This window comes from Asterias amurensis, chromosome 11 (genome assembly GCF_032118995.1).
Source record: "Asterias amurensis chromosome 11, ASM3211899v1".
Lineage (NCBI taxonomy): Eukaryota > Metazoa > Echinodermata > Asteroidea > Forcipulatida > Asteriidae > Asterias > Asterias amurensis.
This window is the reverse complement of record NC_092658.1, coordinates 15964835-15982767: the sequence shown is the minus strand read 5'-3', so window position 1 is coordinate 15982767 and position 17933 is coordinate 15964835. Positions and strand designations below refer to the sequence as shown.

Below are 17933 nucleotides of genomic sequence, written 5' to 3'. Positions count from 1 at the left end.
AAGTGGGTAAATCATAACAGTAAAAGAAAAAGAAGAAAAAGAGTTAAGTATTTTAATTAGTATTAGAGCAACATAAAAAAAAACAATCGCTGCAGATTGCTCCAAAAAGCCTCGGGAAAAACAGTTTTGATGTGAGTTTGGTTCAAGGACAGGTTGGAAGTTTGAAATATTATTTGCCTTGATCTCTGCGCCACCCTGCTGTTTAGGGTCCCAATATGGGCAGGGAACAAACACATTGACTGACAAAACAGCCCAGCTTGGGGCCTCACGGATTACTCCCAAACTTGTGAAATTTGGGGTTTACAGACGACAGAAGAAACACACTTTCATTTCCTGAGTTAACAAAGATTGGGTTATTTTGTTTGCCGTTACCAAAATACTTGTTATTTTGCTCTGATTATAAGTTGAGTGGCGGGGGGGGGGGTTATATTGTGCAGTCACTTGATGTCCATACAATGCGTTTGCTTGAGAGGGTGGCAGTGTACAACTTTAATCTGTTACTATTAAATACTACATGGTGCCCGAAACTTGCTGGTAATGAAATTAACTTTGGTCGAAAAGGGAACAAATGGTCTAGCCTGAGCTGCTGCTGCTCTTATAAACCACCCTCTGCCAATCTTAGTACAACATCTCTCATCAACTTTAATCAGCTATTCTTCTTCTTACCATGTCCAAAAAAAAAAGTTGTGCTGCTTATTATACCCGAAAACCTCACAGGAAAGAGTTGATTTCGGGCCCCTTTGGACCTGACCCTTTTGTGGGTCAGTTTGACACGGAATACGGTATGAACATTCTAGAGATGGATACAAACTGACGCACAATCCGAGTTAAAATCACAAGTTTTACTAAATAGTTTTCGGGTCAGCCTGACTCAGGAAACAGACCCCAGGCTGAGACTGGAAATCCGGTTCAATTCTGACCCTCAGTTTAAAAAGTGGTTTCAAAACCTACCTAACAGCCTGGTCCTTGCTCTATGCTCGCAGAGAGAACAGCTCTGAGGAAGAACTGTTAGTAAGAGCAGGAACTTGAAAAGAGATGCGCTTTGGATGTCTGATTCACTTGGCACATCATAGACCTGACATATAGACCATTAATGACCAACATAAATCTCAGGGGGAGGGGCTGTTAGTGTTAGATTCTCACCTTTGCAAGCTTTGCGATGTGTAATCGGTTTGGCTTCGTCCCTGTAGAACCCCTCCTTGCAGTAGTGGCAATAACGCCCAGCGGTGTTGTGCCGGCAGTTGAGACACACCCCACCGCTCTTGCGTCCTGAGAGTTTGTACAACTCCATGTTGAATCGACACTTCCGGGCATGGAGGTTGCAGTTGCAGGCTGTGAGCAAAACAAGAAAGAAAGAAAAGTCAACCAATACTCCTGATTAATATTTTTGGACTATTTCATTGCAGTGGCTGATTTGGTTTCAATTTGAAATGAAATCTGTGTCGAAGTCAATTATTTTATGCCCACAACTTTGTTTCAGACCAAACTTCCTCGAAGGAAAGTTGATTTATGTCAGCTTGAGATTAACTTGTGTGTGTTAGAGTAAATCACTTCATGAACAAACCGATGGTTAATTATTTAAAGTGTCTTGTCAATAATCACATTTTAATAATGTCTAGAAACCATCTTCTGCCTCTCAGTTCCTTCCCAAATCTGTTTCTTGTGTTTACTTTTGTTGTTTTGGATGCATCATCAACTTACTCACACTATACGGACTTGTTCCCAAATTGAATCTGATCGTATTGTGATAAACGAATGCACGATCGCCTCTTGAATGACCAATAATCATTCTTTCAGATGTAAAACTAAGAACTGTCTCACTTCCTTTCCAACTCTGTTTCTTTTCTTGACTTAGTTGTTTTTTGGGTGGTTGCATCATCAACTTTAATGTGTATTCACACTATATTTCCCAAACTGATTTAGGGTCGTGGGTTCGAATCCCACCCGAGTAACATGCCTGTGATATTTTTTTTTCACAGGACTCGGGAAAGTACTGAGTATACGGTGCTAACACACATCGGTGTATGGATAAAAAAACAAAATTAATTAACATGATTTAGATCGTGTTCACACGAATGAATTGCCTCTTGAATGACATTTCACCAATGAGTTCACACTACCCCACAATTATGGTCACACACAGAGCAACCCACTCCGAAGAATCTAACATGCCAGCAATTTGATTCATTCCAATAATTCGGAGGAGTATGTCCCATTAGTGGGTGTGTTGAAGAAACAAATGCACAGTGCGCTGTAAATGGAAAAGGAAGTGCTCTTGCTGTGACATTTCCCGGGAATACAAAACAAAACCAACATTTCATTTTGTTGGGGCCTATGTTCAGTCGTTTATCAGTGTTGGCGACACATATGATTAATTTATTACTTATGATTTTATGACGAAGAATGTCGGAAGTTATTTCGTAATTTTGAAAGTACACATGACCCCAGTTCACACTGGTAGACCTATGTATTCTTGGAACCTTCTCGGGGGGGGGGGGGGGGGGGGGGCACACACAGAAAGCTATTTCAATCTTCATGTATCAGTTGAGCAATATGATTTCGGATTTGTGTTTGGGTATATACATTTTTAGCGCTTTTATTAGAGCAGAGAGAAGACAATGAAGAAATTTCAGTTTTAGTTGTGAGAGGAAAACCCCAGAGATTTATACTAGGGAAAACCCAGACAGTGAAGTAGGTACTGAAAACCCAATCCACGTAGTATAGTGCCCTCGTAGGATTCTAACCGGGGTACTAGAGGTGGAAGGCGAGGCAAGACACCACTAAACCAACCTGACCGTTATGAATGACGTGCCATACCATTCTATGTACCAGTCTTTGTGGGAAGGACCTGAGCCTCACTCAATGAGTTGTAGGCATGTATGCTTCATTTCTGAAAGTGTTAGGACACCAAGGCATTTACTTATTGGTAAAGAGCAGACTATGATCAAATTGTACATGTCTCCTGGAGCATTTTAATGGCACCATGGTTTAAGGCAATGACAAGGGGGCAACGAGGCACTCGCATTCGTTGCCTCATTGAAGTACCATACCCGGAGATGTCAATACTCTTGTATGCGAGTGGAGTACCAACATGGCTTCTAGAGAGTCCGGGAAGGGTTACTGACCCACTGTATGAAGAGCTTTAAAACCCACAAGGTCCTGTTGCATATAGGACATATTTTCTAGGTAAATCCTGGACATTTTCTACAGGCCAAGCTCTTCCCAGGGGAGGAAGAGTTAGAACCAAGCGTCTTTTGGAGTCTGTCCTGGGCAGTCTGTCCTAGAACTAAGGACCATGGTACGACAGCGCCCAGCAAAGCAACCCGAGTAACCGAAATCCGGTTTACAGTCTTACGCATTGAGAACAACAACAAGGGTCTCAACTAACAAAGCCCCTCAACTGCATCCCATTATCATATCATACAAAACCTAAATCTTTATCTTTTTTTACTTTAGCTCAGTCACCACTACTTACATATTCCTATAAAGTGTTGCCAGACTCTAAAAAAAGGACAATGTACCAGGGTTTTTATGAAAAGACCCGCAAACGAAAAGAGGGGGAAAACAACAAACCTCAGCTGTACTTTTTAGCAGTGGCAGACTGGGGATTAGGCCCAACGTGGGGTTGAGTTACCCACGCCTCAAGGTGTCTCTTATTCAACCCTCCTTTATTCGGCGGGCAGATGGGATTTAAGCGAGAAGGTGCAGGTTTCATTTAAGAGAAAAGAGAAAGTTCTGTGACATTTTTCCTCTCGCCTTCTGTCGGTCCAAGTGTGTTCAGTTACGTGTTTGAGATGATAGGCATGGGGGTCTTGTTTTGACAAGGTTGTAAAAGACTTTCTAAGTTTCTTTTATGGTGAGTTTTTAGAAGCGGAATGTTCCTTCTGTAGGTAATGGCTTCCTCTATGCATCGAAAGCTGCAGACTTTCAAAACTTAATGCCAAGATCTGGGAATAGTTATTGTCATATCGAACAGACGAGAGTTTTGCATTCAAGCATCTGGCTTTTTACACAGACATGTGGCACAGCTCACTGCAAACCCACAAGGTCCTTTTAAGTATTTGGTACTGATGTACACCCATCTGATTTGTACCTGGTAGATTCGGACTCTGTACCTGTAAATAAAACCTTTCGCAGATTGTGTATAATCAGGCCGATTGCTCTGTTTTTGAAAGGGCAAGTACGCCAAGACATTTTCTCCATTATACGTAAAGGCTATATAGCTCCATGATAAAGGGAACTCTATTAGGAAATTGTAAATTTCTACTAGAGCATTTGAAGGGCACCAAGGCAATGACTAGGGGGCATGAAGGCAACTACCGTCGTTGCCTCTGTTAAGTATCAGACATGTACAATCCAAAAGCATGAGTTGGCTAATTTAACTGTACCTCTATAAACCAAATACATTTATGTTGTGTCATCATTGTGATTTAACAATCAATCCAAGAAGCTAACATAGTTTCTACCTTTGTGCCCACAAAATTATTTTCTCTACACTTGATTAAGACTTTGTGGTCCCTTTAACAACTGTTGCAATTACCCCCTTCCAGTATAATTACGTTCACTGTCATTACAGAATCAACCAGAGAAGCTACCATTTTTTCTGCTTCAGCCATAATCACTACACTTGATTCAGACTTTGTGGTTCCTTTAATAACAATTGCAAACACCTCCTTGAGTAATAATACAGTCATCGTCCACTTTCTTTAAGGAAATGAGATGGTAGTCTGTTTGAACTTTAGTTTAAATCAAGAAGAAGCGGTTGATGTGGGTGGTCAATCGGGATAACTGCCAAGATGGAGGAGCTGAGGACTTGCGGTAGATGGTTTTTCTTCTTCTAGAGGAAGTTATTTGCTCTCAAGATTCGATTAAAAGAAGTAAAAGAGAGGAGGGCCCTTTATCTTGCAGGTGGTATAAGATCCTCTTTGGGTGCGAAGACTCCGCAAACAATTTGTGCATACCACTCGAATCCGCTTTGTCAACCCACTCAAGTGCAGGGCACACATCCTTTGCAACTTCCTTCTAGGTTTGCCGAGGCTGTGATGATCTCAGGAATTGTCTCTTTTATCCAAACAAAACGTTTCCTCTGATCAAACAAAGGCTCTTTTGGGTGGAGGGGAGGGGAAGGTGGTTGATGTTTGTCTAAAACCAGCGCATCACAGAGCCAACAATCGACCTCCCCTCTTCAGTGTATCCCCCACACACAAAAAGAGAATGAGAATTTTCTTTACCGAGAATTATTATTCTCTCATCTTGTATGGACCGCCTTGGAAGATTAATCAAGGGGGTGGGTTGCATGACACACCATGATGACACTTAATGAAGGCAATAATTGCTAGGTGTGGAATTTCAGGGCTAGGTGTGAAAATCTCGACAATGGGTTAATGGACGTATATTCCCCTTTCATCAGCACGCCTTAAATTTGAATCACTATAGCAAGATAGGGTCATCAAGTTAACATTTTGAGTCATGCTAATGGGTTTTCACTGATAAACTGCAATCTCGCACCGGCACATGTATAGCCCTGGTGCGGTATATCAGATAGGATTTATTGGTTCAATTATGGTCCTTGCTCTATATGAATTACCAACTACAGTTTTAAGGTATTAAATGTGTCAAATTTTCAAAAGCATTCTGTTAAATAAAATGTGGTGGTTCCTTACAGTATTTGAAAACAAAAAGAAATAAGAAAACCAAAACTTATAATTTAAAAACAGGCCCATTTATAACAAAATATAAATCAAATCAAAAGTGTGTTAAAATTTAATGGCGGGAAATGTGTATTCCGATGTATGCCATTATTACCTATGAAACACATGGTTTGTTTTTTCAAGGTGGAATAACAGTATGGCCTTGGTCAGTTTTAAAATAATGTTCATGTCGCCCCCACCCCCCCCCCCCCCACCCAAAAAAGGGCTAAGAACTAGAAGCCTAATGAATATCAAGTTCATCCATGTCTCAAAATCCGTCTTGCTAAATTTAAATCACGTGGACACAGCTCAATTTAAACCCAATCATTCTGGAAATTTAATAAACAAATAACTTCCCACCCAAAGGTAAGATTACTTGACCTTTAAAAAAAAAATCTTAACGCCTTGATTTCACTCATTTAAACTAATTACTGCACCACCTGGCCCGACCCAATCACTTCCCCCTTGAGTTTCACACCAAGAAAAACCTTGTGAATTTTATAGAAGTTACACTTGAAGTATATACCTTGGTTATTATTTTTCTTTGCCAGGGGGAAGGGGCTGCAGCTGAGATACATGGCAGGTATAGGAATGTGCACATTCCTGCAGAGGTGGGAATATTCGCACCCACTGGAGAAAAAAAACCTAGCCAATATTGCAATGTCCATCTTGAAGAGCCTAGTTTCATAGCTCTGCTTACCAACGATTTATACGCTTAAAGGCACTGGACACTTTTTGTAATTACTCAAAATAATTGTAAGCATAACAAAAATTACTTGGTAACAAGCAATGGAGAGCTGTTGATAGTATAACACATACTGAGAAACGAATCCCTCTGAAGTAACGAAGTTTTGAGAAAGAGGTAATTTCTATGTAGTAAAGGTTTGCGGTAGGCCTACACCATGTATAAACTGATAATCTCTAAATCATAAATGAGTTGGGGAAGTTCTGAAAAGAATCGTTGGTGATATCTTACTCAAATATCAAAAGACTTCAGGCGTGAGGCCTTTTATTAAGCAACTGAAAGCACACAAATTTGTGCAACAACGGTGTTTTTTCTTTCAATATTCTCTTGCAACCTCGATGACCATTACAGCCCAAATATTCACACGTTTGTTTTATGCATATGTTGGGATACACCAAGTGAGAATACTGGTCTTGAGAATTCCCGAAGGTGTTCAGTGCCTTTAAGGAGCCATGTAACTGCAGGATTCTAAGATCCGTAAGCACAGAATCCACGGTAAGCAGAGCCATGATGAATCGGGTCCAGGTGTACCATGTCCAAGGTGTTAATACCTCATCAAAGAAGGGTTTAACCCACAGTGTATTAACATGGTTTAACGGCACATCATTACAGCCAAGGATTATACGCACTTACAGTTACCTCAAGTGCGAAAAGCTGGGGATTTTTCACACCCAATTAAATTTGCTAGTGGGTATATCAACTTGACACGGGGAGGTTGACATGATCTTGAACCAATTAAGGTGTTTGTTGTGATGGATTTCTTGTTGTGGGTATGGTAGTTGCTCATGACCAAACTCGTGGTGCCAGCAAGAGGTGAGAACACCTGTTAGGGGTGAAGGCTTAGACTGGGCAGTTAACTGGCCAATTAACATTGACTTGTACTACCCCTAGCTATGATTATTAACCTGTGTACTGGTTTAAACCTGTCTAGCCCTCTCGCCTATATCACTTTAGTGTGGTTGTCTATCAAATTAGCCATTGATTGGCAGTAGTGATTACATTTAGGAATCAATTAAAGCTGAGGAATTCACCAGAGACATCATAGTGAAACTGTCATGTGTATCAACAAGCTATACTTATTGCCTACTGTGCAATGGGAAACACGAGTAACATCAAAATATACCCCTTTAAAATACAACACTTGAAAATCATTTAGTAATGAACACATACTCATAATATAGCAAGGATTGCGTCTTGATTGTTATTGGCAACTGTCAAATTACTATTTGGTTCTTGTTGTCCATCTTTTCTTAAAACAAAAATGAAAGTATGTCAGTAATAAACACATTTTCATAGTATAACAAGGACCGAGTCTTTTAAGACTTTAAAGTGTTACTGGCAAACTGTCAAATTAACCCTCGGTTAAGAATGTATACCACAACAAGTCAACAAAATCGGCTAAATTATTCTCTTGTCGTCTATTCTGTTCTTTAAACCATGATAGAACATTTGAACAATCTTTCAGCATTTGATAATAAAAGCATCTCACAACAAAAACTTAGTCTTAATTATCAACTGTCAACTTAACATAAGATTTATTTTCTCCCAACAAGTCAACACAATATGCTAAAATGTTCCCTTGCTTTCTCTCTCTTTTGTTTTGCGGTTTTGTTGTTGAAAAGTTCAGTATGGATGAGTTGCCAAATCGAAGTAGGGTGTGGTCCTCTCTTTACCCGACCGTAATGGTGTTTCATCACGTAGACTTCCAAGGGACAGTTTGTCAGAAACAATAGACCAACTTCCACATGCCAACCAATCGGGACTCAGGAGTCCAGCCCCTTTTCTTATTCACGGGTGAATTGTGTCATGCTAAAACCACATGTAGGTTAAATGTGCCATTCTGTCAAATGGACATGGTCATTGTCAATAAATGCCACACTCAAAACACCAATCCCAAGGTTCACAACCTTATCATTATAGCCTTTTTTTTTAAATAAAACAATTGTAGTAAAGGCATCGGACACTAATGGTAATTACTTTGTTTGAATCTTTGCATGTTGTGGATAAATAGAAAGAAACTATTAAGATATAGGGGCCTAGTAAATATGTGTAAATCTCTTTTGTGAGTGTTAGCTCTGAGTAGAGCCGGCGTGGTCCCGACGTTTCGAACAGTGTACTCTGCTCGTCTTCATCAGGAAAATCAACATAATTGTTTAATTTGCATAAAACTTACTCGGTAGTGAGAAATGGAGAGTTGTTGGTAATATAGAACTTTTTTAGAATCGGCTCCCGATAAAGTAATGTAGTTTTTGAGAAAGAGTTAATTTCTCACTCAAATATTAAAAGATTTCAAGCCCGAAAACCTTTATTACGCATATGAAAGCACACAGACTAACTTGTGCAACAAGGTTTTTTTTTTATTCATATGTTGGGATACACCAAGTGAGAATACTGGTCTTTGATAATTATTACCAAAAGGTGTCCACTGCCTTTGAGCTTCAACATAGGGCATGGGGGTTGTTTGGTCCCCACCTAGTCCGCGAAGCAGCATTGTTTTTAATCTACCAACACCCAACAACTTAGCTTGCCACATTCGATCTGCAAACCCAACTTGAGTAAGGGGCAAACCAATACATCACACCTTTAGGTTCACTATAGTGCCTTCATGCTCAGATTATTATCTCACACGTACACATGCTCTGCAATTATTCTGAAACGTACGTGGCAGTATAAAAAAAATCATTTTAAACAGACCCTGCTTAGCTTTAGTTTATTCTTCTCTTCAAAAACATCAGAAACAATTTCACTCCTGACATCAGACAGTGTCCAGGAAAATTGGCCGCTTATAATAAAATCAAATAATATTTTTGAGCCCTACGGACCAAAACTGTTGGCAATGAGTCACTCCCCAGTAGCCCACCCGCCGGGAGGGTAGCTGGCTATGCAGGTAAATACATTAAAATATTATTGGGCACAAAAAGCTGCTGCTGTTGACAGTTTTCCAAAATCAAGATTGATCACAGTTTCAAATCATAACAGAAAGATTTCAAAGCTCAAAGGTATACCGGTAAATACTGAGACATGTCTATGTGCGTTTGAACCCTACCCCGGTCCCCTCTAAACAAAAGTTATCCTCTGCATACTCTTTTTCCTCTACTTCCAAATTAACTTCATTTAAGACAAACAATTCATGGCAGTAAACGGCGCTCTTGGCAACCCTTATCAATGTTTCTAAGCCAGTGGCACGTTTTTAGGGAATGCGGTTGTGAAACCGTGTCCTCGTTGCATTGCCGTTTTATGGTAGATCAACTTATTTAGTGATGTCAAACTGTATATGAAACGGATGACATTTTCTATGACGAAGCTTATGTTTTCTGAGATTCTTGGTGAAATATATCATGCCTCTTGGTATAGTTTCCAGTTGAAAGTTTCACTGAAAACTGTACACCGGAAACCTACACCAAATGCCAAATTGTCTCCTTAAAAGTGCATCAGTTTACATCATCCGTCAGGAGAATAGTACACCTTAAAGGTGCATGCAAGTCAGTCTGTGTTAGGTTACTTGGGTGAATGTCTCGCCCCTACTATACTGTACAACAAACTTGGTTACCTTGTACAAAGCCTACAAAAATGGAATCAGATTTGCCATGCTGATTCAAACTGTACTTGGACAGTTTACATCAAAAAAATATATAAAAAAGTTGCATGTACTTTATGAACACCCATTGAATGACCACAGCATGGCCTTAAGCATCAAGTCCAAACGACAGGCATGTATGTATAGGGTGAATATGGAGATATTTCAGGGTCAAAACAAACCAGTAGGGGGACTTACTAATTCATGGCCAATACCTTCTGACGCTGCCGGGGTGCCACGACAAGATCTATCAGATTCACACCTCAAAAATGTAGCTGTCAATATAACGATGAGTTGACCTCATAAGGGGTCGTCCAAGGGCACCGTTAGTACATTGGATAGTTTTTGTTTAAACCGTCTATCCCATGTTAATTCCCTTGTTCAAGACCAAACCATGAGTAGAAAACTAATATTACACTAACAACAGCAATAGCTTTAGCACTCATATTCGTCACTCAGTGACGTTTAAGACGTTTCAACATTCAGTTACTGCAAGGTTTATATTGGACTACGTTTGAATTTATGAGACATAGGCCTACTCCTTTTAATAGCACCATGTAATGCTTTACAAGGCGATGTGGCGCACTGCAGCTAATCGAACCAGAAACACAACACACGGGACCAACGGCTTTACGTCGCATCCGTAGTTCAAGGCGTCATGTTTTATTAAATTTTCTCCCCTGGTTCACGAGTAAAGCATGAAGACATAGTTACGTCACTACTGATCAACTTGACTCGGTCCGCATTTCGCCCTTGTCCAAAATTAGTGTCGATTTATACCCATCATTGATTAGTATGATTGTGGTTAAAATATTTCAGCACCCCCTCTAACAGCATTGACCCGTACCGGTCATTCGCTCACAATGTTCCCATCAAAGAGTCGCCTTTGGTCGGGTCTAATGCTTGTGTGTCCCCGTCAACAAGAGAAGTTGACCATAAGACTATTTCACTGACACTTTTCCACCCATGAGGTTTCCGTGACTTTGCTCTACAACACAGGAAGTGTTTCTCCCCATCACTTCATTAGCATCAGACCCTGAAATACACACTTTTCCCGGGTATTCCCTTGGCTTGGCGAGGCATCCGTAGACGCGCCTGTATATGGTATAATTCTATTAAAAAGTGTTTCACACTTGTTCCAGGGGCTGCGTGGTTTGTATGAACAGACAAGAGGAAAGTTTTCAGCATCGATAGTGTCATTAAACCGAGCTCTGTGACACACTATCAACACTCTCCAAAAATGGAGCTCAAAAGAAAAAAGAAAAAAATTCCCTCCATCATCTGACATGGCCGAAGTCCAGAATTATTGTTTAACTTTAGGCTAAACATGTATTTATTATTATGGGAATTAGTTTTTTCGTAGCCATGGTATTCCTTTTTTGTTTCACCGTTTAAAATGGTATGTAATTCATATTTCAGATGCCGAAAAGTTCTTCCTTCAACTTTGTTTAGCCATTGTTCATATATAATATGATTGTCAGCAGTTTTATACTAAAACTTGGAACTTGTTTTCCTGTGTTGTGGCCTCTTCTTTTCTCCTCATTTATCTAAGTGCTTGATGGTTTGAAAACCTACAGTTCAAATTTCAAAGTGTCTTACCGGACACTCTTGTGAAACCCAATCTCTACAAAAAAATCTCAATTTCTTTCTCCAATCCACGTTAGACGATCTCATGTATCAATCTTGAAATTGCTACATCACACAATCGGGGTTTTCGATAACGCCGTCGTCCTTGCATCCACCGGGGAAGAAGTGTGGGTCCGACGGTGAAAATTGGCAGTAGCATCGGCACATCGACCGACCCCTGGCCGGTTCAATAACTTACACCAGGTGTGCCCGGTGTTATTGCTCTCCCTATTGCATCACCTTTAAAGAATCTATCCCACACCAACCTTCTCTTGTTACCATAGCACAGTGCCCATCTTCCAAGACTAGTATTTGTATTGTGGGCATAAGGGTGTTTTATTAGACATTCCTGTGACGGTTGGGAAGAGGAGTGAAAGGGGGGGGGGGGGGGGGGTCTTTCACCCCTTCTCAAGGATTCAGAAGCACTTTGTTCAAGTGATTGGTCTGGCAGGCACTTTGGGAAACAAAGTGGGCTTCTTCTTTTTATTGGTGACAAAGTGTTCATGATTATAGTATTGGATGAAAGTTTCGCCTTCACTGGGGGGAAGCGGTCAATTTGTCAGGCCATTTCTGTGTTTGTCCTAGGGTGTGAAATCTAAACCCGTTTAAAGAACTTAGTTTTAAGTAAACCGACCTTCATTATAATAATGTTCCCTTGTGTCTCATTGCAAAGTTCGGTGTCATACAAATAATGGTATAGGCTCAAATCCCACCCGAGTCGGATGTTTGTGCATTTGTCGTGTGCCCGTATTGCTCGTTACACATCTGATAGGGTTTAAAGCACCAGTATTAGACTTCGTGTTGAACTTTTTTTCGAGAACTAACTGGTAGTCAACCATGTATAAAAGTCTTCATTCTTTTTAGAAGAGTTGGTTTTAAGAAGAACCGGTGTGGTCTCGACGTTTCGAACAGTATACTCTGCTCGTCTTCACGAGAAGGGGTTATTACACTCTACAAACTCTTGTGTTTGTACTGGTTAGAATGGTGGGGGATGAGGCCACCCAAGCGACATAATTAGACAATGTTACCTAACTCAACAAGTCTCCTAATGACAAATCCATAAAAGGCCTGTTGACGTAATCCAACAACTTTCTGTATAGATGTTTTATTGCTGCCATGATGAAACATCCGCTCTATAAGAAAAGACGGCAATCCAAGAAAAACCCTCTGAATGAGTGCAATCAATTAAAGTGTGAATTTATACGTGGGGGTGTCGAGGCCCACAATGAATAATTAAGTCGTGGTTTATTGAGTCTGGTCAAACTGCTCAAATGTCAGCGATTAATCAAGTCTATCATCACAGCGCAGATGGGATCTGAATTCGAAAAAGTGCGCAAATTAACACCGAAAACAACCTCGACACTCTAGCGCGTGTAAAGATAATTTGGAAAGGACGATGTAAATTATCACGGATTAACTGTATAACGTTCTTGTACGAGTCGGCAACATGTATAATATATCTTGTTGTTGTATCTCAACATATGCATAAAATACAAAATCTGTGAAAAATTTGACTCAATTGGTCATCGAAGTTGCAAGTGAATAATGAAAGAAGAAACAAACTTGCCAAACTTGTGTTCTTTCAGATTCCATATAAAAGGTTCCAGGCCTGAAGTATTTTAAGTATTTGAAATTACCTCTTTCTGAAATAGAAGTTACTTCAGAGCATGTTCAGAGGGAGCCGTTTCTATAACAACACTATCAACAGCTCTCCATTGCTCGTTACCAAGAGTACGTTTTTATGCTCACAATTATTTGGGGTAATTATCAAAAGTGTCCAGTGCCTTTAAGTCTGAATATCATTTCCAATGTTGACAACGACCCCTCATTATCATAGAGGGCATATTATTCACTAATATTACTAAGGATCGAGGTTGTCTTAGAGCTATAACACTGTGCTTGTTTTAACCGCCTGGTATTTCTGTTTCTAACACAACTCTGGAAATAAATTCTGATCTAATTTCCGTTGGATCTCTGTAAATCGCGGAAATGTGTATATCAAACTCCACATGTACACATGGGTTAATGCCCTCAAACGCATCATTGGCGAACTTAAACACAAAGTGCACGGGTTCAACTTTGTTAATGAGTCAGGCGATGTTATCTACCAGTTCGACGCAGAGTGGATTTTGGGAAACGCTCAACTAATAAAAAAGCTAGCATCAAGTGAGAAGCTAACTCGAGCCCAAGACTTTGGATTTAAGTTGTCAGGTCCAATTGACAAGCTAGAACCCCATGGACAAGACGATCGAATTAGACTTAAAACGTTTAATCCTGAAGGGATGTTTACGGCCCAGCTCAGCGGGATAGTATAGAATCTCTAAATCGCTTTTCCGCCCCCCCCCCCCCCCCCTTCACCCCTGGCGAGGTCTCCAATATGTTGGGTAAACCATATATATTGGCAAACACACACACACACACCCAAGCTTGTATACTCCTGCAACCGTGGACCTCCTATTGAACCCTTTTGTTTAAACTCTTACTGTTTGGCGACGGTTCCCATTGGTTTTGTACACGTTTCCCATCTGTGGACCTTTCCCAAACCGTGGACCCTATTGTTCTCTGTTGTTATAGGTTCACGGTTTGAGTGTGCTCCTACTCGTGCACACCTTATCAATATGCATCACTGTGGAGACATCTTTTGTTCTTTCCATTGTCCTTGTGCTTATCATTTTCTCCCCTGAACTTTGTCCACAAAATTCCTTGTGGGGCACCCCAGTCTTTTGACATGGAGTCTTTTATTTTCCCTTTTTTGTTTTGTCCTTGCATGTTCTCCAGAAGGTACCGAATATATGAGAGCGCACGAGGTGGTGTTTTCCACCACCTCTTCTCTGGAGTTCCTCACCCGGGGAGACGCAGCGTATGAGCGGATCATCTCATCCTCCGAGACGCACCATATACATCTAATTAGCGAAGGCGTCAACAGAAAAAAAAGATGTCAATCCAACAGATGTAAAGAACCAAGCTACAAAATAAACACCGCATAAATTGTAAGACACGATTGGATACAGTTAGTAGCCGGACAAGATAACAATCGGATGAGCCACAAATGCCGGGGACAAAGTGACCATGCAGGTTTTTTTCTTCATTGGTGACCACCTTTACACTGGACAAAAGGGTCTATTGGCGTTTTTACAAGGTTGATGGTATGGGAGGGTAACAATAAGGAAACACACAGGGGAGCTGTGGGAACTCCGCTTAGTGAGACAACCCCCAAGCCTTAAGAGTGATTCTCAAGTACCAATTGAAGCATTCTTGCTTCACACTCCCTCCGTCCGCCTCGTCTGCATGATGAACCCTGTTGAATGATAACTAATGAATGTGTGCCTCAAGCCCAGACAACATCAGGGATTGTCTTCAATCTTCACATTCTTGATTCTGGCAAGACACTTTTGAAATTTGAACTGAAGGCTGTTCAACTATGAAACACTTTGTGGATAAATGAGGAGAAAAGGAGAGGCCACAACACAGGAAAACAAATTCCAAATTTTAAAATGGCTGCAATCTTAAAAAAGTATACAAACAATGCCATTAAGAAATATTTAAAAAAAGAGTTTCCCTATCTTCTAAGGATTTTCAAATTGGTACAACTGACAAAACAGGTGAAAGTCTGTCAGCCATTCAGTAACTAGCCTATATAAGCGTGAGAGTTGACTTTAAATGTAATCCAGCTATTTTCCCAAGTGTTGGTTGATTGATGACAAGACATTATCCGGAAAATGTCCAACAACGGACACGGATACAATTGACAAATCATTCATCACTCTATTAACACAAATCAACCAGCAAAATTTGGCAAACAGCATAACAATCAGAGGGTTAACTGTATGCAGGTCACGTTGACAACACAAGCCTAATTAAATCTGGTCCCAAATCGTTTCAAAGTATATGGAATATGATCAGTACAGGTTTTTAAATCTGAAATTATACTTCATGCACATGTAGGCCCCGAAGCCAGGGGGACTCAAATGAACAGAGCAGTGCCTACATTCATACACAAGGAACAGAGAACTTTCTGTCATTTGCATCGAGGTAAACCCTTAAAAAAAACGAAACTAAAAAGAGACATCATCCTTGGACTCAACTGTCAACACCCATCGGCAACAGCAAGACTAATCTATATCATCGATAGTTCCTCACACTTTTCTTAATTGATGGTTTATCACGTTGACACACACGTGTACTCAACTTCCACAGTCGAATTATAAAAAATCCGCTAGTGTTGCTACTTGCGACCGTTAGCCCCGAGGCGCTCCCCGGCGAAGAAAACAGACAGAAATGGGCACAGAAAACAAGTGCAGGCACTTTTGAGGTGCAAGGGACACTGCTCAAAGCAGCCAACATAAGAGAAGCTTCAAATTCTCAAGAATATGTATATGGATAACCTGACTTATGTTGATCTACTGAGAAGGGACACTGGGTTTGTGACAGCTGGGACAATTATCTGAACTCTTTGAAACGTCGAGTTGAAACCAACGGTTCTTTTCAGAACCACCGCAACTCATTTTAGAGATAGTCATTACATGGTGTTACCGCAAACCTTTCCATATCGTATTTCCACCATGCAAAGTTTCAAATCCTACTTGGATGAGTGCAATTTTCACTCTCTTGTCCGAGTGGTGTTAGTTTCGCTCTTTTGAGAGTGAAAGTCAATCTGTGTCACGTTTCTTGTTTGAGATTGGAACGAACTTGACTCGTTAGTAAATGTCTTTGACCCTAAACAGAGTTGTCCTCCATATGGCTCTTTGCAAGAGCGGTATGGTACACATGCATGAGGGACAGGGAGATCTGGGGACAACTCATCCGTAACATCATTGACATCACTCGAAATAGAAGATACTCTTTCCCCATCATAGCCTGACGATTGCATGTGAGCAATACACTTTTCTTATTAGAGGTTACGGTTCTGACGATGATGCACATCCTGAAACTTATTTGTGTTTCTTGTGAGCCAGAGTGTGAAACACTGCAACGGGGTTTGTCCTCTTCTTGACACCCTGCAGTCATCTGCCGGATTAAGTTATTAACGTCCTGCCTCCGAGGCAAGGTTTTCTTGGAGTATTATCTTGGGGAAGAACTTAATATGTATTTTTATGATGGTCTGTGTAATCTGACCTCTTGGAGAAAATAAAGATGGGCGGTGAAAACATGGTCTTCAGGGAGATGGAGAAATGAAAATGTTGCCGTGCGCAAAATTCAGATTACGAATTCGTACAAAATGGGAAGTGGCGATCAATTTCTGGCCGAACCAGCGAAACTGTCAATAGTTCTAACAAATAAAAAGGAGAAAGTGATGCATGTTCAGATATTGGATAACTGGATACAAGTTTTGATTTCTTATCCCGAGGATGTGCATCGGTCATTGACATTATCGTGATTACGTCTGCTGTACCATTAGGATGCGATCATCAGATTGAGAAGAAAAAACGAAGATGTCAACTGATGGGTTTGTCTTTCCCCAAATGTGATGAATTAGATTAGGTAGTCAAAGGAGGTCACTCCACTGTTTCATCAAGGTAACTGTCTCCAGACATGCTCTTTACGAAGGCTTTACGAAGGAGTTCTCAAGCCGAGTCTGATTTATACAGTTGCAACGCATCTCGACACATCATACCAACTCTTTGTAGAGAAGACAATGATGAAATTTCAGTTTTGGACGTGGAAGGAAAACCCCTATACCAACGCAGTTAGGCAGGGCCTGAAAAGCCAAATTCACATGCAAGGCTCCAGTCCGGGCTCGAATTGGGGTCCACAGAGGTGAAAGGCACGGAGAGAAACCACTGAGCCAACCTGACTGCCCCTCACTGAGCAGCTCTATGAATTTGGGCACAGATCGCCTTATGTCTTGGGATCGAGGGTGGAGGGAGAGCACTGTCATGCACCCCTGGAACCCGTTTCCCCCTCTATCATCACAGCTCCACACCTCGTTTTAGGCATGTGGCCCCCATTCACCACCTGGATCCCCCCGTGGGTAGGGGGGATCAGTCACCTTATGACCACACCACCACACCCCAGCAGACCTACACGTCAACATAAGTTATTCCTTATGGAAACTCAAATGTGCTCGTCATGTTTTCCATAAAGCGATGGCCTGTCTAGAGTGGTCAGGGTTTGAAGATCTGAAGGGTGGATGCAGATAAGAGATAGGGGCACTTGTTCCAATTTCCTAGAGCTAGGATCGCTGAAATATCCTTAGTTTTATCAATGTTTCAGGTAACAAGGTTCCTGCTAATCTTTGTTACTTCATTCCTGTATCTGCTTTTCATTGAGGCCTAGCAACTCTTTTGTGAATGAC

At 40.9% G+C, this 17933-nt stretch overlaps 1 protein-coding gene across 1 annotated transcript in view; it reads right to left on the bottom strand.

Annotated features, from left to right (window-relative positions):
- The window catches only part of LOC139944533 (netrin-1-like), a 93689-nt gene that overhangs the window by 59373 nt on the left and 16383 nt on the right, over positions 1-17933 (bottom strand). Inside the window, exon 2 of the mRNA XM_071941577.1 lies at positions 1144-1332. Within this exon, the coding sequence (XP_071797678.1) occupies positions 1144-1332 (189 nt within the window). The remainder of the gene's footprint in view (positions 1-1143; positions 1333-17933) is intronic.